Source organism: Haliaeetus leucocephalus, unplaced genomic scaffold (assembly GCF_000737465.1).
Source record: "Haliaeetus leucocephalus isolate CR32 unplaced genomic scaffold, Haliaeetus_leucocephalus-4.0 Scaffold992, whole genome shotgun sequence".
Taxonomy (NCBI): Eukaryota; Metazoa; Chordata; class Aves; order Accipitriformes; family Accipitridae; genus Haliaeetus; species Haliaeetus leucocephalus.
In genome coordinates, this window is record NW_010973428.1 from 3,626,378 (window position 1) to 3,647,584 (window position 21,207).

A 21,207-nucleotide genomic window follows, 5' to 3' on the forward strand; every position below is an offset into this window, starting at 1 on the left:
AATGATATTACTTTAATGTGCATATTGTCACTGTGCTGGCTCTGTATGTCTTCTTATCTCTGCAGAAGAATTACATGAGAATATCAGTTTTGATGCAAAACGAATGTCAGAAACAGCTGATACTGGTACGAACAGCCAGACAGGGGATAAATCAAAGGAAGAAATCGAGTCAGAAAGGACTTCTGTTTCCAGGGAAACCTGGATTAACTTTGAAGACTTCTGTGTTTGTTTCCAGTAAGGAACAGAGGTTTTGGGTTTTATTCCATAAAATATACAGTATAACAATGGTAAAATGTGAAATGTGACTATATAAAAACTGTATCTTCTCAACAGATCTTTGTATAACCATCCTGCCATTCAGGCTAGTCCCAAGGCTACTCTTCAGACCAGACTTATTGTCCCTGTTGACAGTAAGTCTGTAGGTGCAGCCCCACGCTGTGTCTTGTGTATGTCCTCCAGAGTCCGGTGGAGAACACAACCACCAGCTACATAAAGCATCTGTCAGCCTGTAATGTGGGTGGAAGATGGTAGGTCATGGAGTGTGCTCACACACCCGTCACATCAGCCACTAGGCAGACACAGTCTGCATCTGAACAACACAATTCTAAGGCAAAAAAAGTTGTTGAAATCTTCTGTTGACATCAGGATAGCTCAGCTTGGTCAACTGGGTGCTTTCTTTTGCTCCTTTTTCAATATAATTCCAAGGCTTTTGTATTTCTGCAAACATAAAAAAGCTAGTGTAATTGTAGCATAGTATCTTTAGTTTCTGTCTTTCAGTTTTATGTAGCCTGTTACAATATAGATCCTTTAGAGAATCTGACATTGCTGAGGGGAGTAATTTTATCTGAGAAAATTCTCCCAGGTTTTTTTCATTTGAATTTGTAACTGAGATTTCTTTGTGAAGCTTTCATTTTCATAAATTAGTGTTTTCTTGAGCAGATATTAAACTCTGCTCCCTCTCTGAGGGGGAATGTATAACTTTCATGCCAGCAGCACTACAGGAACTTTAGGAATAAAAGGTCATAGATCACTTTAGACCTTGTTAAGGTGTGCCTGACTACTTTTAGGGAGCCCCAGGTCCAGGAAGATAAGGCCTTCAGAAAAAAGCATCACAAGCAAAGTACTTTCCTTTCCTTTCAAAGTCTTGCTCACAGTGTTATACAGGGAGAATGTAAAATACGAACTTTTTAACTTGTTAGCCAGCCGTTAAAGTACTGTTGACCTTTTGTAGACCACTGTAATATTAATTAAGGTATAGTGCATTTGTCAGTTTCGTATTCCTGTCTCTAAACAAGTGAGAGTTTACTTATTTTCACAGTGAACTGATAAAGTAGCTGTTAACAAAGCATCCTGATTGACCTTTGAAGAATTTATCACTTAGAAGAAATTAGGCACTTAAGATTTTCATTTTACCAGTCACTTCTGTTGAAAGCATTTCCTTGACTGACATGCCTACATCTTGGATGCAGTGAAAATAAGATGAATGTTCAGAGTGCATATCAACTTTGAGAAATGAGGAAAATTTTAGTCATTGTAGGAACTGATATGTCAGCAATGGATCAGGATCGCTGTGTAGTTTCTGAGTAATCAAAATATTTATTTTATGTGAAACATTGGACTTCACATCTGATTCCATCCTCAATTAAAGCTGAAGTCATTTATGTTGCCCTTGGTTAAATCAAGGTCAGAAAAAATTGTTGTCAGGCACTAAGTAGCTTTCTGAAGGTGTGCAAACACCACAGAATTGAAAAAGCACATTAATAAGCTATACAAAATAGTTCTTCCTTACAGTGGTACTTTACAGATAACTTTATTACAGTAATTTTCAGGTAGGCATGGAAGTTTTAGAGTAATATTAGCTTATTACCATTTATAGATTCGAATTGGACAAATTAGTGGCCTGACCTCCAATGGAAAACTGTAGAAGTGCAGCTAAGATAGAAATTAATGTCAGCTGCTTTCTCTGGAGGTTAATTGTATTCACCTTTTATGAAACTAAAAACGTTGAACCATTTTTGAGAAATAGCTGGAAGTCTGATTTATGAAAGTAAAAATAGCATCTTATGCTATGAAATAGACATTTACCTGAAATATATTGTTTATACTAAGTTTATTTTCCTACATGTATTTTATTTTATTTTCTCCCTAGGAACCTGTATGTTTTCCACAAGCCACATACATATGCTTATAACTATCAGAAGGCGGATTTTAAGGTATATGACTGTATTGAGTTTTTATGTGCTTTTTTTTATCTTTGTCAAAGTCTTACATAATTAGATAATAAATATATCCTAAATTATATCGGTAGATAACATAGAACTGCTATTACTGAAAAAATTATAATTCATTAAGATTACTATAGTCAATACAAAGATAATGTTTGCTAGCAAATATCCAGAAGTATTTCAGTGTGTTTAAGACAAGAAAAAAATGTTATGGAATGCTATTGCACAATAATAAAAAAATTGAGTATGTAAATTCTGAAAGTTTGTAGTGAGAATATATATTACAGTGAATCAGATCTCCATCCTGTCTTTATCTTGATTTAAATCTACCTTATAAAAAATTAGAGACTAAATTCCATTTAATGATGATTCAGTTGCAGAATCTGCCCTTCAATTCTCCTTCATCTTCACCAGTCACCTAAACCCAGATCAGGAGTCTGTGTAGCATAGCCCTCCATTTTCTCTTTACGTGCTAAGTCCTTTAGCAATTTACAAGATTCTGTTGCAGGGATTAGAAATACCCCTTAGTGACACTGAATTTACAGTATTTCTTTAAACCTGCCATTAGTTCACATTATCAGAAGGTTATTCAACATGCTTGAATATCCTGTTCCAGCTCTAGTTTTATACTGTAACTGAACTGTAATTGTAGAGAAATGTAAACTCCAGGCGTGAACTTTGTAGAAAACCTGTACTGAGAAGGTTAACTACATGGATTATGCTTCGTAATTGTAGTATACCTGGAATTTCACACCTCTCTGTATTTGTAATCACATCACAAGAAATTTTCCCTATCACTGCAGGATATACTTTCACAAGCCATAATTAGCATCAACAGTATGTAAGCCTGTGTGCTATTGTGCTGAAAAACTAACCCTTTGCTGTAAAACCATTCTATTTTTTCATACCAATACAGATGAAGTGTTTACAGTATTAGGTAAATTCTGTATCAGACTTATAAAAGAACACTTTTATATTATGCCATGAAGATAATAGTTGTGGTATTCCAGGATCAAATACAAAAAAATGTATTGATATGACTCTGGAGAATATAGGAAGATATGTGTTAAAACAGCTCTGAAGCAAAGAAGCTCATTCACATTGAGATTTTGAAGAATTTCTAGGAACAGTAGAATCATTCTATAGTTTCTAATATTGGCATAGCAATTAGTGTTAAAGTTGAGAGTGAAAAATGCTGCCTCCATATATTTTTGCAGAAGAAACCATAATGAGGCAGAATCAGTTGTGTTACAAATTAAAAGAGTGCTTATTTCTTTCAAGCTTACTGTAATTAATTAGAATCAGAAAGTTGCAGCACAAAACAAAATTTTTGCTCTTCCATTGAATGTTATTTGGCAAGTATAACTACTAAACTGAGGTATATATGAAGAATATCGTATAAAAGTAGATATATTCTCATTCAAGAAACTTTTCTGTTTCCTTTTATCTCTTAACTGAAAATTATGGTTTATACATGTAGCATGAGGCTCTGGGTTTAAATGAGAGGTCTGAAATTTGGAAGAAGTAGTCACAGTTAATTACTTGCTTCCCATACCACATCTAGGGTCCCAATATCCCAAATTTTAGTCATACTATGTATAAGCCCAGGCAGGCTTGCAGCATTCAATGAAAATGAAAGATGAACAAATGTCCATTTTTCTATGCAGTCTACTGATGACCGAGTCTTCTATTATTTACTTGTGGACAGTCTGATGCCCATTGAAATCCTGGTTAGCTTTTCTGCATTAGTACGCTGGGATGATACTGGAGGTAAGGCCAACACAGAAAAGTGCATCTTAGTGTTGTGTTTTCCCATTCTTGAATATGTCTGTGCTGTTGTGTTTGTCTGTGGTGTATTTTGGCACAGTTTGAGAGTTTAGCATTAGTCAAACTGATTCTAGGAAATACACTAAAATTCAAGCAATACTTGTTATTTCGTATTGATGATGAATATTTTCTGGAAAGGATCCCTCCCTTTACTCTTTATTATGATTTGCTGCAAGCTTTTCATCAATATATTGCTGGTATGGATTTCCTTGTGGTTCTTAGGGTTTCTTTTTCTACAAATTCCATTCTTGCAAGCTACTTTATGCTGTAGCTGATCAAAATGCAGTAAAATCAGCAATATGACCAAAGTTTATTTTTTAAGTGATTTTTATGCTGGTGCACAGTAAGCTCTTAAGTATATTTACAGCTGGCTTATTTCAAGATCCAACAGCTTGGATGATTTAAATAAAAATCACTTGTATTTTATGAAAATCATTGAATGGCATTCAGAAAACCTAATGCATGTTATGACAGTTGGCTTAAATTAATCAGACTTTTAAACATTGGGTATGCACATAATTTTAGTGCATCTAGAGTAGAGTAGGTAGAACCAAAAGAAAGCTTAAAAAAAACCCCAAACTGACCATCCTGTTAAAAAACTATAATATAAATATAAGCTTTGTATGGCTGTTTGCTTCCTTTGCATGTGGACAGAATGGATTTTTATGGAGTTTTAGAGCACCTTAAGTGACTTCGAAGATATCTGATTTACACATCCTCCTAACATTCTTTTAACCATTATTTTCTAGTAAATAGTACAAATAAACCATGATCTGTACCACCTATGCATTTTAAATGACTGGCTCTTTTCTATGAATTATCAAAGTCTAAATGAAGACTTCAATGATTGTGAAGTAGCTACAGATTCTGCATAAATGTATTTGACTTCTACTGTTATTCCCCCCCCCGCAATTGTGTGTGGGTTTTGTTTGGGGTTTTTTTTTTCTTTCTTAATCTAGATACTAAACAAGAATGTTCTAGTATTTCAAAGGGTGTGCTGATGGTTGAACATTTCTCTTGGAAATGTGTGACTCCTGGAGAACTTCTGTTAAAGATGCATACATCCGCAACCAAAGCTACTGTGTTGAATCTTCCTGTTGGGTATGTATGAGTCTTCACTTCTGTCCTAATACTTTAGTCTTAAGGTTTGAGATGATCTTTTACTTTACACAATAAGTAAGAGTTTATTTCCTAAAACATAAGTTTTTGGAATATCAAGCTCTTTAATAGCTAGGATTTGGTAAGACTGCAAAATTGCTATGAATTTAAAATAATTACCAAAACCTTTATAAAGATTTTGAATTCTTTACCCTTATTTAAGAGCATTTACCAAGAAAAATCACATTGACTTGCTGAAAAATAAACTAGAATACAAATTCTTACTTAAAAGTGTTTCTAACTAGAATGATTTTGAGATGTTCCTTGCAGTACCAATAAAAACTAAAGAATTAGGATTTTTAGTGGAACTGTAAAAGCATGATTATACTATAGGAGGTTTCATAGCTTTTCTTGAAACAGGATTTATGAAACACGACAGGAGAAATTCTGAGGTTATACATGAAGCCTTGTGTATCTTACTTCACATTCACATAGTGCTAGTATGATTTATTTGTCTTTGCATGTAACTCTAGATATTCAGTGTAGAGCATTGACTGATTGTTTAAATAAAGAAATAGATAAAGGCAACAGCCTTTGATATTTGTTAGTTTCTGAAAATGCTTCCAGTGATACAAGGAAGATGACATCTTCATACCTTGCCATAAGCATAAAGTTGCTGACTAATTCATTGAGGCCACCTGCTTTTCCAAAAATAGAGACTAGGCAGTTTAATCTCAGAGATGAGACAAAATGTATTTTTAAAAAATCAAATGAGATTTCAAATAAATAGGTGTAGAAAGAAAATACCACAATACTAGCATACTGATACTAAATCAAAGCACTTTAATAGTGCTTTCTATTTGTTTTGATTCAGACTAAAAATGGAAAAGTTATTATTGTATCTATAGGTTAGTTCTGCCACCACATGTATTTTCTTAGTGTAGTTTCCAAAAGCTGCATATCTCTGTCCTGTAGGGAAGCCAAAAATGTCTATCTTTTTGCACCTGCGTATTTCAAAGCTACCAGAGATACAGGCAGCTCAAATTGAGAATCTCACCTTTGATTCTCTTTACTCCAGGCAGAGCCAGCAGGCTTTCAGGAAGATTTAATTTACAGCAGGTGTGGGAGACAAATGGGCTTATTGACCACATCCCCATTTCATTCCAAATGAGAAATGACTTGCTAAGCCAGGAAGGCACTTTCTTCCCTCTGTCTGTTGGTGGCCAGGGGGCATTTCAGATTTCACTTGCAAGAAGATGCAATTAAAAAAGGGCAAGTGTGTGTGGGGGGTAACTCTCCTTTCTTACTCTCACTGCTGGATCTCTGGTTAACACTTTGAAGCTGTGGCCTGGATGAACTTCTCCAGCTAAATGCTATTCTGACACTGATATAAGACCATGTCAGCTTCACTGTTTGGTATCAGCAAGCTCCTCAAGTATTTCAGTGGGACTGCAGGACATTGTTGACTGGAGAGAAGAGCATGAATCCCCTGTGTTGTATAACTATAGTTACGAATGGTTTCTTTTACGATCAGAATCCATTATAGGATATGATCAGGCAAACAAGAATAAATTGAGTGTATCCCAATAAGACATGCTGAATTTCTGTTGTTTGCCACCTTAGGAGGTTATGGTTGAGTGGTCTGGCCCACAGTTGCTCCACATAGTGGTCACTCTGTAGTGTTCATCTACCCTGACATGATTATGTATTAATTTTTCCTGGTTTTGTCAATGCAAACATGGACATTATGATCTAAGTAACGCATGACCAAAACACTTGATTTCTCTAAGCTTTCTAGAGCAGGTAAGTTTTTAAGGGTAGCTAACTATAATCCTGACTAAAAAACTTTGGTTTTGTATCCATCTGAAATAGTGAAACTACCTATTTTGCTAAAGAAAATCAAAATAAAACCTAAACAATTAAAATAAAAATAAAATAATATTGACTTCTCTGATTTTACCTACTGCCTATGTTTGGCGGTTCTTGAGAAGAAAGGAGTTAGAAACGCAGAATTTGAAGAGCTAGGACATCTAGGAAAGGATTTCACTTTTACCAGAAGTATGAAAGCAAAAAGTTAAGAATTGCTGTGATTTTTTTTTTTTAAAAAAGAGGTACTTTTTTTGGATTTTTTTTTTCTTTCTTGAATGTAGACGACATATATTGCTCTTCACAGTAAGTGCTCCCATAGGGCACCACATTCATCTGTGTAGCATGGTGCCATGTGTCTTTGGAGAAGAGGATACTGTGATGCCAGATCTTGAAAAGGTATGCATAACCAGAACCAGTAAAACATTGTGAAAGCGGTGTTTCTGAGTATTATTTAAAGTGAAGTACTGTTAGCTCTTGATTTAGAGCTATTATATTTAGTGGTATAATATTAATTTCAATATGAAATGGATGAGTGTGTAAAAGAAATGTGTTTTACAGCACAGGCACTTAGATGGATATTGCAACAATTGTCTTATATAAATATGTAAGTAAGCATTGGGTAGTATTGTAGTTTACATAGAACAGCAGCATAAAATGGAAAGTTAAAAATACTTTTGTGAAATGCATATTTCAGAGGTAGCACATAAGCGCTCTTTTTGAGGCATGTGATAAAATACGTGTACAGATATTAATTAATATTAAAAAATACTCACATAGTAAAATAAACTGTCACACCACTAAGGTTTGTTTTGTCCCATGAGATCACATATTATTCACTGGGTCCCAGAGCAGCTTTTATATCTAAAATGAACAATTGATTCTAACAACTTTTCATAGCTGAGATAAGAGGCCCAGGGGAGTAATTACTACAGCTTTTGTTCTTCATTGCCTGGAATCCAGACAGATATCACTGTCATCCATATTTTCAAGATTTCTTTGACAATCAGTAGGCCCAAATATTTGTCATGGGCACTGAGAGGAGGGAGTATAGCTTCTAGAGTGCAGTTGTGCAAAAATATTTTGAAAGGTGAGTGTAATAGCAAATTTACATAGCAGTGTAGATTCAGAGTCCTCATAATAGGTCATTAAAGCAGCTTGTGCAAATTTATTACATTTATTGTAGCAAAGTTTTAATATACAAGTTGGGCCATTAAAAATGTCTTGTGGCTGTACTATCCCCTTGTCTTCAGGTTGTGGATGAAAAGCTATTCCTCATCAAGAAAATAAAGTGGAATTTTATCCTGGTGTTTTCTCTGCACTTATTTTCGAAGACAGCAATTTCTCTGCAGAGTGTCATTTGCAGGAAAATGTCCACATTCTTGCACAGAAATCCTGTGATTAATGATGAAGATTAATGATACTTTAGGCAGCATGTATTTGGAGGTTGTTTTCAGCAGGATGCAAATACTCATCTGTCCTTTTATAATAGAAGAGATGCTGAGCATCTCAGCTAACAAGAGTCTTATTATCACTGCAGTAGAACGTCTCTGTGTGCATCTTATATTTGATTAAATGTCCTAGGACTAATGATACAGGAAAAATAAAATCCTTAACAGATATATGTTATGGTGCCTGTTATAGTGTTGTAACATTTTTATTTCAATAGCTAAAATCAGTGAAAATTTGGTATGCTTTTGAATACCAGAGACCAAATTGATTTTACAGTTTATGAGATTAATAACAATTGCTTGACTTAAGAAAAGTTTTGTACTTCATCACAGAAAAAAATGCTTGTATGCTGTTGCAGCCTAAAAAGAAAACAAAAGAAAATCTTAAAGAAATCTTTCTAACAATGATTGTTTTTATTCTATCTCTCCAGGAGAGCTACCGGTTTATAGAACAGGCTACAGCTATCCTGAAAGCTGTTGGAAATGTGATAAATAATTTCAACAGTAAGCCTGAACTTTCTAAAGCCTTAAAGCAGTTGGAACTAACTCACTGTCCTCCTGGCCTCCACGGTACTGGAATGGCTGAAGAACACTTCAAGGTGAGCAAACAATTTTAATAAACATGTATCTAAAGGCTACAAAAGCTGCCTAACAGCTTAACATTGTTGTCATCCTCTTCAAACCAATGGCTATGTTTTTACAAAGGACCTCCTGAGTGCTCCAAATGTGGGATTTGTTATTAAGTGTAAGCCCAAATGACATAACTTGCAACTGTGTACAATTGTCTTCTTTTAATATGAACCAATTTTAATATGCACAGAGTAGCACATCCTAAATTTGAGTCTCTAATTTTGTCAGTTTAGTTTAGCATACTTTAGAGCAGAAAGCATCAGCTTTTTTTTATTTTATTACTTAATTTTGAATTTAAAAGACACTACCTGAAATGTAGAGAAGCCAGAATAGTTCCTTTCTGTGCCTAATGTTGATGGCACAGGAAAACATTATTACAGCTTATATTACTGAAGACAGTGATGAATTTTTTACACTCACGGTATTTCTGAGTTGTTTTTCTTTGTTTTTTTGAAACTGCAACATTCTTATTCAACTTTTCTGCTCTGTGTGTGATAAATTAAAGGGTTTTTAGATACATGATGAAAATTTTACACTTTTCTGTAAATCTCTATACTGTAGCTTTTCAATATTGTAAAAGGATCGCAACAAAAAAAGCTATGTAAAAGATATGCTGATTTTTATGTATATGTAAATGTTGATAATACTTCTATAACTTTATTTTTCTACAGTCAGTGCTTTATATATTCCAGATTCACTTACTTTCATCAAACTACTAGAAAGCTCATGCAGTTTAGATTGGGTATTTTAGAAGACTGAATAGAAGAAAGGGATTAATATTGTTATAATCACTGATATTAAAAAATAGAACACCTAAGCCAGTGCTTTTATACATGGGCTTGACACCAGGCTCAAATTCAGCAAAACAACAGAATTAAGAAAGAAAGATTCCAGGTATGAAATATGTGTAAAACTCACGGACCTTAAGACAAATTCAGTAGGCATGAACAAACATATCTCTTCCTTTCTCCCACTCTAAGATGACCAATGTATAGTCGTAAAGGAATGAAAAACCAGAAATGAGATAAATGAGAGGCACTGAGCTAACAGTAATTCAAGAATGAAATATGGAAATTATCTGTCTTTAATACAAACAGTAAAAAATTATTCTGAACATAAGAATGTAGTAAAGTAGATTCTTTCTTCACCAGTCTTAAATCTTTCAAGATAAAAGAAATGTTAATTAATATTAAAATATATAACTTAGGATTAAGTGTTTCCAGAAAGCAGAAAAGTCTGGAAATAAGAACAATGAAAGAGAAAAATTTTGTATTTTCCAATAAGTAATTACTATGTTCTTCAATTCAAATTATGAAGCATGCTCTGAAAAACACACTCTAAAATTTCCATCCATTGGAAGAAGGAAAAAGAGACTGGATTTCTGCTCTTTAAGGAGCATCAATATGTCAAGAATAAAAATAGAGTCATCAGTTTAGTCATGTAAGTAGGACACCAAATCTTCCCCTCTTGCCCGTCAATATACTCATACTTCTCCCTGTGGTACCACCTCCTAATTTAGTAAGCATGTCCATTTGGTTGTTGGTCTCTGCTCTGAAACCTTTAATTAGAATGCTGGTTGTCATGATGGTGATTATAATGTGTTCTTCCGTCCTCTGGTATGAGACCATAAACTCACTTCCCATAAACTACTAAGATATTTTTGGGTGATAAAAACTTGTGCTGTAGAAGCAGTCCTATATTTAATAAGCCAGGCATGAAACAGGTTTTCTCTTGATTGTTGGCTTGAAGCATGGTAGTCCTACAGCTGGGACTAATTTTCAGATACTATATTTGTTACAGGAAGTTAAAGACTTCATTTTTACATGAAAAAAGAAAAGAGCTAAACAGGTTTTGAAACAATAATGAGAAGCAATGTAAATCAGATTTTAAAAATGAATAATTCTTTGAATGCTTTTCCTCTTTTTTTATTTTAGGTTTTCAATAGTGCATTTTGGTATTTGATCAAATATGTATTAGGGAAGAAGGCTCCTTACAGCTATAAATTTGCCTTCAGGTCCTTCACTTTGGATTTTAAAGACACTGAGGTTTCTGAGGATGACACTGTGTCTTCAGGTACTGTATTGGTATTGCTAATCACTTCAAATATATCTGTCCATTCTTATTTTCAAAGAAGCCAACTCTTCACTAATCTTGTGTTTTCTTGCCTAAGCAAGCATGGTTCATTTCTTATGAGATGCCTTCTACTGTTGACAGCACGTCTGAGACTCGTCTCAGAGTAGAAATAATCCTTTTCTTTGTTTCAGAAAGTCTGTTCATGTTTTGTTAATTTATAAAATTGCTCTTTGCCTTTCTTGACTTGCATTTGTCACTATTGACAAGCATTAACAAGCATCTACAGATGCTTTTTTTACCTGATGTACTGCAGATCATGGCTGTTCAAATTACTAGCAGAAAAGACCTTAAATGCCTATATTGTTCATGAAATGAGAATGAAGGCAGACTCATGTTAGTACCTTCATTGAAAGTTCAACTATTTCTTGGTGATAGGTTGAGAGTTTTTTGGTTGATTGGTTGGGGTGGTGTTTTGGGTGCTTGTTTTCTTGCTTGTTTTTTAAGCGCATTATTTGGCAAATTACTGTGTTGGCTGGCTAGTCAACTGGCTAGTCACACACATGTAGTGGGGAACTAGCTACAGCACCATCCACCTCTTCTCCAGCCTGTGATTAGGGTATGCTGTATACCCGAAGGTACTGTGGGAGGAGCCATTGGAAGCAAATGGATTTATTACAAGCAGGGATGATTCTCTTCCCACTGGTTCTTTGCCTCATTTTGTGTGCAAGCTGGGAGCATAAGCAGTTAGAATTAATTTTGCCTAGCAACCAAATACATGGCTCTCTTCCATTTTAAGAGACTTGTTTTGCAGTCTGTGTAACTTTTTAATCTATTAATATTAATTTATTAATGAAAGGTTTATGTATATGGTTTCATATTATGACAGAAAAAGAATTTATCTGAAAGATTTGCGGAAAGATACATCATCACCATTTGAAGGCCATTCAGGGTGACTTAGCTTTTCCTTCTGCTATTATGAACTTGAAGTCTTTCTCCTTGGTCAGTCAAAATGATACTAACTTCCTTTCAGTAGTCAGTTTATTTTGGAAAATCAGTATAAAAAACTTCATTAAAATTTACACAAATATATTTACTGATAACATGATGTAATACCCTTGTTCTTTAAGAAAGCACATATACTTGTCTGTCATGCTTTTATGGGGACTTTCCTCCAAATCTCCTCTTGTCTGAAGGTTATTCTTCTGTGAGACATCAAAGATAAAGGATCAGCCAGAATGACTGAATAACTCATTGTATTTTTCACAGAATTATATCCTATGGCAAGAGTATAAGTTATAAGGGTCAGCATATTGACATTTGTCACAGCACTTAAAGTCAACACCTGTCACATTTTTCAAGGTGACTGTGCTACTGATTTCTGTATTCAAAAAAGAAATTTAAATATTTGTCAGCAATAGAAGACATTTTTTAATTAGATTTGAATAATTAGCACAGTTGACAGGTTGTAGCAAAGACCTCATATATATTACAGTATAATGAGATCCACTGTGGCAGAATATTTTTTAGGATTTGGGGGTGAATCAAAAAAGTGGAATAAATCTATGGAGGATGAAAGTTCTGTTTCAGTTTGATTTCCTCCAGTGTCCAATATATCTTTTTGATTTAGTTGCTTTTCCAGACTTAAATTACAAAAGATTCCTATTGGACTGGAAAGTGAATTGTTTCCCTTTGGCTTTATTGACCTTGGATATACATTTTGCCCTGCTTAATAAAGGTTGCAGTAGAATAAATACATGCTTTTGCTCAGGTTCCATCCCAGAACTCTAAAGAAATGGAGACAGCTGTATTCAAAAAAGCATAAGTCAAGTGAAGTGTCAAGAAAAAAATAGGTAGATAGCAGGAAAAAACATGTGAGAAATGCATTGTAGGAAGGCCTAGAAGGACTGGCATCACCTGATTTGCCTGGCCCACATTAGCACTGCTGCATTGTCAGGCTAGTTGCTCAGATCTTGTCAAGACTTGAGTTATAACCCTTTAGAACCTAACAGTCATCAGGGTGAACTACAGTAACAGATGAATGAAATCTTTTTGTTGTCTGTGTCTGAGAGTAGATCAGTTCAGATCTGAGCTTTTTTTTTAACTGCCACCTCCTTTTTATATTAGCATATTCATTTTGCACTGTGTGCTGAATTCATCTCAAGATTTACTGAGGGCAAGGATATTATGATGTACTGCAGTTAGCAAGTCAAGCCTTGTAAGGTTTCTGAGAAGCCTTCCTGAAAATGATCTAGTGACATTTATGTATCTGCCAAATACCATCCATCCCCATGGAGCAATTAGCACAGGAGCCACAAGAAACAAGTGGAAGACCATGCCATGTGAACATATGACAAAAATATGGAAGTTTCTGAAGCTGAGTGCTTCTCCGTGTCATGGCTTTTCTATGGTCTTCTGGGAAGAGAGTAGATAAAGGGACCCTGCAGAATTTTGGGCAGTTATGAGATGCTGAATTTACAGAGGTATGTGATGCTTCCTGGGAAAGGAAGCATATCAGGATGATGTTACACAAGATGAGGTGAGGCGGTCTTGACAGCTCAATACTGCTTGCCTGCTCTCTGTTGCACGTTTGCTCTGTTTACCTTGTCCTGGTTTCATTTGGCCCATGGTGAGCCAACTCAGTTCATGAACTCACTGGAGGTCTGTGGCACTGATTTTCAAGCATTTCAGACACTTGACAGTCATTTATGCACAATTCAAAAATTCTTTCTCATGGATAAATTCCAAATTTGAAGTAGGAAGTAGAGTGACGTTTGTGTGCAGTTCTGTTAAAACCTTCTGGTCTGAAATATTGTCTTATCTAGAAGTCAAGCTGTTAGCTATAAGCTTAGCTTATCTTTGTAAACTATATTTGAGAAGTCCTGTTCCTGCCCTGTTCTTTTCCAGAGCAAGCTTCTCTTTCCTCCAGAAACATAAGTTAAGAGCAGTGATCATACACTTGTGCTGTTACTGGAGAGAGAATTCTGGATGTTTGTTTCTTCTTGCACTTTGGATTTGAGCTTGAGTTCCAGTAAGGGGTGAGGGAAAGTTTGCCATTATTAGGTTGAATATGTAAAGTGCCTCTCCAGTACATGCAAAATACACCTTTTTCCAAAAAAGCATTATATTACATTGCCTACAGTAGGTGCATCCACGCTGTTATGAGAAAACTGCAGCTGGTTTTACGGTGAACAGACTCTTGCTAGGCTGCTTTGAGAACTTCAGTTTTGTTATTAGCAGGGTATCTTCTAATTAATAAGTAAGGCACATCAGAAATTTTTGACAAATCAGTTTTGAATTGTAATGTCAAAGTTGAAGCATTCGCTAGTTAATGCTGGTTGATCTAAAGCATTTCACAGTAACATACTTCTCTGATTATAAGACAAAATATTGAGAAGCATTAAGTAAAAAAAACTTTAAATATCAGAATATTTAATGTTTACTTCATTATTTTGACTTGTATGTTACAAAGAAAAATATTTTTGTTCTTATGATGTATTAAAAAAATTTAGATCAAAACCCCCAAATCTTTAGGAATATATAATTTCACAAAACATTCAGCATTTCCAGTTTTCAGCCTGATCTGGGGTAACTTTTGTGAGTTTCTATGAACAGAATTCATTTTTGTGTGTGACACTGCATCTGAATTATTGTATTTGTATACTCAGAAACAATTTAACATTTAACTAAGAGACTATATATCCATACATTCTTTAGCCTTACAAATGAAATGTATTATTTCTAGTGACATAAGTATTTATTTCTAGTTGCGGAGTCCACTTGACATCCCTAGTGGATAAACAAACATTTATTCAGTTTGTTCATAGGGCAACACCAAGCCAACACTCTGTGTATTCCTCTATCAACATTTCACAGCCCTGTTCTGAGGGAGTAATAGGGGTAATGAGGTCTTCGTTCAGTGACAGGTGAGCTGGAATTTGAACTCACCAGCCTGGTCTCATGTAAAGGCCACGCAGATGGGAAACATCTATTGGGCTAGATCTGAACAGGTACAGATGAACAATTCTGTAATCAATAGCAGGATACAAAACCATAAATGCTTATAAGTGCTTATGGCACTGATGTTCAGCTTTTGGAAAATGCAAGCCCTTTCAGTTCCTTTGTCTTTGAATAAACTCCTCTACAGTACAAGACTAAGATTCAGCTGTAAATACTGACCACAGCTATAAATACTTACTCTCCCTCCCACACAAAGCTGAAGCTGAGGTTCCACAGCAGCTTAAACCAGTGTAACTGTAGGCTGTTGCAGTACTATCCCCACACCGTCCTGCAGCTCCAGCACTGATCAAAGCTTGTGCTGGGCTGATTTAGCCTGCTGAGTTGGCAGAAACATAACCCAATAATAAGAAAAAATTAGAATCATGGTATCTAAGTCAATTTTACTCACTTCTGGAACCTAAGAATCTGCTTATAGGCAATTCACAGTTTTCTGGATATTATGAATGTTGTTGCTGGCAATGCAAATACTGAAATACAATATAAGCCATTGATTAAATGCAGATCATGTTCTGATCTTTTTAGACCTTAAGGTGCAGCTTCACTAAATGCTATTACTAAAGTCCTGTCCTTCTCCCCTTCCCATCCAAGAACACATACTCCCACCATGAGCAGTTGCACAGATGCTGGGAATCAGATCAGCGTGCTGATTTTGCAGGAAGCTAAGCCAAGGGAAAAAAAAAGATAAAAATTGTTCATTCAGCAAGCTAATCTGCCTCACCATGACACTATGTAATCTCTTTATACTGTATTCATTTTGCCGCACCTATTACAAGGTTCTTATAAGACTTAAGAGGAGAGCCTATTGGCAGTGATGTACAACCTGACACTACTAAACTGCTTGCTTACCTGTCCAAAACCAAATGCAGGTGGCACCGAATTGCACCAGTTGGATACTTTCTTGGGTAACTTGTCCATTACTTGATTGTTGATTAAGAAGCAACAAGAATAAGAGATGCTTAGAAGAACCAGGAGTAACATTAGATGTAGTCACACTTTTATATATTCAGGTTCAGTGTTAGGGTCTCCTTACTTGTTAGGTCAGTCTGTGTAACTGTATGTTCATATAAAAAGTATACAACTTTTACTTACTTTATAATATATTATTTTGCCTTATATGGGGAATGTAGGCTCTGCAGCAGAGGCCATTCTTCTGAGCTAGAACACCTGCTGAAAATAGAAGTCTGTTTCCTTTTCTTGAAAACAGTGATAGTGGGGTCAAAAAGCATTGTGCCACTGGGTTATTTAATTATAAAATAGACAAGCTTGTAGATGGGACAAAATCATTTTGAAATATGTGTTACTTTGATGAATAAATGGAAGAAGATAAGAGACAGACCCTTTTCAGAGATGCACAGTGACAGGATGCATCTTAGAACATGTCAAATTCCAGTTGGATATTAGGAAAACATTTTTCACCATGAGGCTAGCAAAAAATTGGAGGAGGTTGCCCAGTGAGGTTGTAGAGTCTCCATCCCTGGAGATATTAAAAAGTGGACTGGACATTTTCTTAAGAGCATGAGCAACCTGCTCTAAGTTGATCCTGGTTTGGATGTGGGATTGGACCAGATGACCTTCAGTGGTCCCCTCCAGCTTATATTATTCTGTGATTATATGCTTCTGTTTTATAAAAGTGGTTGTGCCATGCATATTGTTGAGTTCTAATCTGTTGTCTGTTGAAGTGGGCTTGTGTAACCTTTCAGGGTCACTGAGTATTAAAGAGGCTTTCTGGAGTTTGGAAATGAGACAATAATGAAGAATGATGGTTGGGAACACAGCCACATTTAACAATATTCAATAAAAGAGATTAGATTGAAATGTGCGATCTCCTGGATGATGACAGCAATATCTTTTCTTAAGCTAGTTTGTTCATCTGCAGTGTTGTCTGTGTTTTTTAAGCAGATTTCTCTCGTTTCTTCTTCTTTTTGTTTGTTGGTACTTTGTTTTGAAGCACTGTTTCCTTCCTCTAATACTGTCTCACTGCCCTTCTTCTGTATCTGTGCAGTTCCAAACTGGCCCCCTGGCACTGGCTCCTTGTAGTGCTGCTCCCCACACCCTCCCCCTAAACCCGGGTGCTGATGGCTCCCAGGATGCTAATTCTAGGCAAGGATGCCTTCAAAGAGCTCATTACTAACCTGTCAGAACCTGCTAATTTCTGTTCCACTCCAAAACTCCTTGGTAACACAAAGTCACAGTCAGATAAATGAACTCCTGCTTTATCATAGATCTTATCCTTATTCTATGGCTCCTTAGTGAATGTTGAATACAATGTTTTGAATAACAATGGTGTTAAAATTATTACATAATAAAATGATCAGATTGAGAGATGGAAGCACTTAAAATCTTGTGAAGCTCTTTTAAGCTGTATTCAGAGTCACACTTTAATGTATCAAATCCTGTTGGTTCATGTTTGGGAGGATATTTTGAAATTACACTAGGAGACTTGATTTTAAAAAATGTACTGCAATAGCTGTCCGTAAAGAGAAGTAAGAATTCAATGATTTGGTATTTGGAATTAGCATAGTAGTTGCATTCTGACTTTGTGCAATTACACAGTATATTTTGTCTAATTTTATCATGATAAGAGCAAAATTTTAAGAGTGATATTTTTTTCATAAATGGAATTTTTATGCAGAAACCACTCTGTTTCTGGAACATAGCTCTCTCATCATTTTGTGTTTGTTTTTTTCTTTTTAACTTCATTGCAAGCAGCTACAGGACTTCCAGCTTTATTGATGTTGCTCATTCTCTTCCCCTTCTTTCAGAGATTTGTGAAAAGAATACCCTTAGTAGTTGGCAGACCCGGACTCCCACTTCTGAAGAAGCAGCAGCAGCTCTTAAACTTCAAGCTATCTGGAGAGGGACCTATGTTAGGAAAGTACTGAACAGCAGAAAACCAGGTATGTCCTTTAAAAACGCCTTTTAAAAAAATGTTTCATACTTCACCTTATTCAAATACATAGTGTAAAGATTTTGTTACTAATTAATATCTGGTTAAAATGAACTGAAATGTGACAGAACATGATAGTTGAATCTCTGATCTCTTATGAAACTAAGAATAGTGCTCAACCTAACCTCTGAATTAGGACTAAAGGAGAGGAAAAACACACACCCTAGATTTTCACAGATATTAAACCAGAATCTACATTAATGTAGATTTAGCTCAGAGGTGGGCTAAAGGTTGGTTGGTTTGTTTGTTTGTTTTTTCCTGGATATGTAATGGGATTGCATATGAGACCCTAAGCATCATAATGGATAATCAGCAGAGCACAGCGTCAAAGGCTGATACTGTGCTCAAAAGATACTGTGCTGGTACTATCCCTCATTCTTATGTATATAAATAGAGGAATCTTACATAGCAGTTGAAGATTTGTGTTACATTTCTTATTCAGCAATTCTATCATCTCAGCTGGAGTATGGTGTCCAAGAGCAGTGTCCACAGTCCAAGAAGATAGGTAACAACTGTGAAATTGTTGTTGGATCAAGATTAAAGAAGGGCTTTGTACTTGCAGGCCCTTGCATTAGTTTGTAATTTAAGAAAGAGAAGATTAAGAATGACTTCACTATAATCTCTAAGTACCCATATGAGAAAATGAATTTGATAGCAACAAGGTCTTCAGTCTGAGATCTGAAGGGTTAACAAGAAGGTCTTTAGTCTGAGATTCAAAGATTGTGAGTTGAATCCAGACACATTCAAACTAGAAAAAGTAGCACTGATTTTTAAAAGGGTAAGGTATTTATTGGAATAAACCAAGATTTGTGTCGTACTACTGAAAACTTTAAAATCAGACACTCATCAAATTCAAAAAGGATTAGTCATTTATATATGATGAAATAGCAATTAATATGTTAACAGGACTGTTACACCGAAAGTTAGATCACAGTGATGCCTTCTAGCTTCACACTATATGAATGCCTGAGGATCATGACAAAGAAAACTGCTCTGTTGTGAGATATACATTCCCTTTAATAAGTCATCCTCATTCTGCTGGAAGCTCCTTCTTGAATTACCCTCATTGCTGGGGTTCTTTCACCTATATATTTACCTGCAGCAGATGATCTCATCAAGCTATCTTTTGTACCTTCATCTCCTCATAAGTAAATCTAGTGCTGCCTTCCTCCCAAGCTATCACCTGTAGCCCAGTCTTGCTTAAGCTTTCCTACTAAGTAGTCCAGTGCCCTTCTATTTTTGTTTATGAAGTACCATGTAAATTAGGAATTTCTGTAAACTTTCACTAGTATTATTAATGCCTACAAATGCCAGAAGCTGTTCTTTTGAAGTTTAGATTTTAGATTTTTGTCATTTGAACAATATGTGAGTATCCCGACTCTTTTCTTCCACTGTCTTTGTCTCTTAACTTCTGATTTATCAATACTCTGTTATCTTTAATTCTGATATTATGTTTACAGTGCTTTACTGTTTTTTTAATCATACTCTTCTTATCCTCCTTTCCTCCCATTATCTATAATTTTTTCTCTCTTACTTGTCATTACAGTAAAGTGTTGTTACTCCCCCCTGTTTTTTTTAAGTTCCCCCCCTCCATTTCTGTCACTAATTGCTTATGCAATAAAGAAGGATTTCACCTAACTTTAGGCTTGAAAAGTTAGACAACAGGTCTAAAGCAGTTGCCTAGTCTTCATCTGTATTCTGTGGATAGGAGTAGACACTGACATGACAGTACATCCTGTCATCTGAGGGGTATTAAACATGGGTGGGATGAATTACCACCTGGAGCTGCCCAATTCTTTTCTTTTTAGCTACACAGATTGCCTAGGCACATACCTACCTATTCATGGTATCTGCAAATATAAGCTGCTGGGAGCTAAATAGCATATTCTCTGAGGACAGAGATCACCTCATATCACTGCAATATGTTACAGTGAAAAAAATGTAAATCAGGGGAAATATTGATCACATCATTTTTGCAGTTGTAGGAGTGCTGAAAAGTACAAAGGTGATGATGAATGGAATTTGCTCTGTCAAAGGCAAAATTAGTTTTCAGCTCAGTGAAACTTCTGTAAAATTCCAAATAAAAACTAGTGATTCATAAGACAATTTACTTGTCTGAGTGGCATTTTTCACAAGTATTTGGCAGGAGTATATTTAGAACAATACAAAAGTTAGATGTTATATTTTCTAACTTATTTTATTATTTCCAGGTACTAAAGAAAATGCTAATGTCAAAGAAACCTTGCAAAAATTGTGGACTATGATTGAATTAAATTTTGAACAGTGTGCTGTAGTGCTGTTAAGGTAATCATGTAATAAATTAAACTTTTATTGCAGGCGGTACCATAGAATTGCCATAAAATGCTGGTTGACAAAATAAATATGGTAAGAGCATTACTAGTTTTAAAATTACAAAACTCTGTTGGAAGAGATGAGTTGTTTTTAGTGAAGATATGCAATGCTTTATTCTGTGTACCCTACATGAGTAAAACTACAGCAAATCTAATTTTTAGGTATGTGTGTTACAGGTTTTTTCCTACAGCTTGAGCTAGAATATTACCTTTCTCCTAAGTATAAATCTGATACTGATTCCTTAGTTAAACAGTTAACCAGCTGATTTAAAGAAGCATTTTGATTCATGCTATCTGTTAAGGAATCCTGGTTGACATTAGAAAGGAGATAGCTATACTATTTAATTGTACCATAGTTTATATCATCAGAGGGTTTGTTTGTAGCACTTGCTTGAAGGAAAGTAGATCTATTTCTAGGTAGATGCTTTCGCTGATATTTAATTGCAGCTTTTGCAAAGATAGCTACTCTAACTTCAACAGTGTTCAGTAAGTCATTTGCAAGCATGACAGCGTTTGGGGATCACATAATTTCATTAAGTCCTTCAAAAATCTCCCTGCAAGTGTTCGCACAACTGATCTAGCAGTAGGTCCGTTCTGCCAGGAGTGAGAACTGGCAATAATTACTGGCTGCGTGTATAAATCCTCACTCCTTGTAACCACCAATTTGAGCAACACTCATATGGGGTATAATTTTGTTTCACTTTTTAGGGTTTCTAATCCTG

The 21,207-nt window shown here is 35.4% G+C and overlaps 1 protein-coding gene across 1 annotated transcript in view; it reads left to right on the forward strand.

Annotated features, from left to right (window-relative positions):
- The window catches only part of ADGB (androglobin), a 121,708-nt gene that overhangs the window by 65,051 nt on the left and 35,450 nt on the right, over positions 1–21,207 (forward strand). Inside the window, exons 16-24 of the mRNA XM_010584512.1 lie at positions 66–234; positions 2,150–2,213; positions 3,893–3,995; positions 5,012–5,153; positions 7,301–7,415; positions 8,899–9,066; positions 11,032–11,170; positions 17,950–18,084; positions 20,345–20,438. Coding sequence (XP_010582814.1) covers positions 66–234; positions 2,150–2,213; positions 3,893–3,995; positions 5,012–5,153; positions 7,301–7,415; positions 8,899–9,066; positions 11,032–11,170; positions 17,950–18,084; positions 20,345–20,438 — 1,129 coding nt within the window. The remainder of the gene's footprint in view (positions 1–65; positions 235–2,149; positions 2,214–3,892; positions 3,996–5,011; positions 5,154–7,300; positions 7,416–8,898; positions 9,067–11,031; positions 11,171–17,949; positions 18,085–20,344; positions 20,439–21,207) is intronic.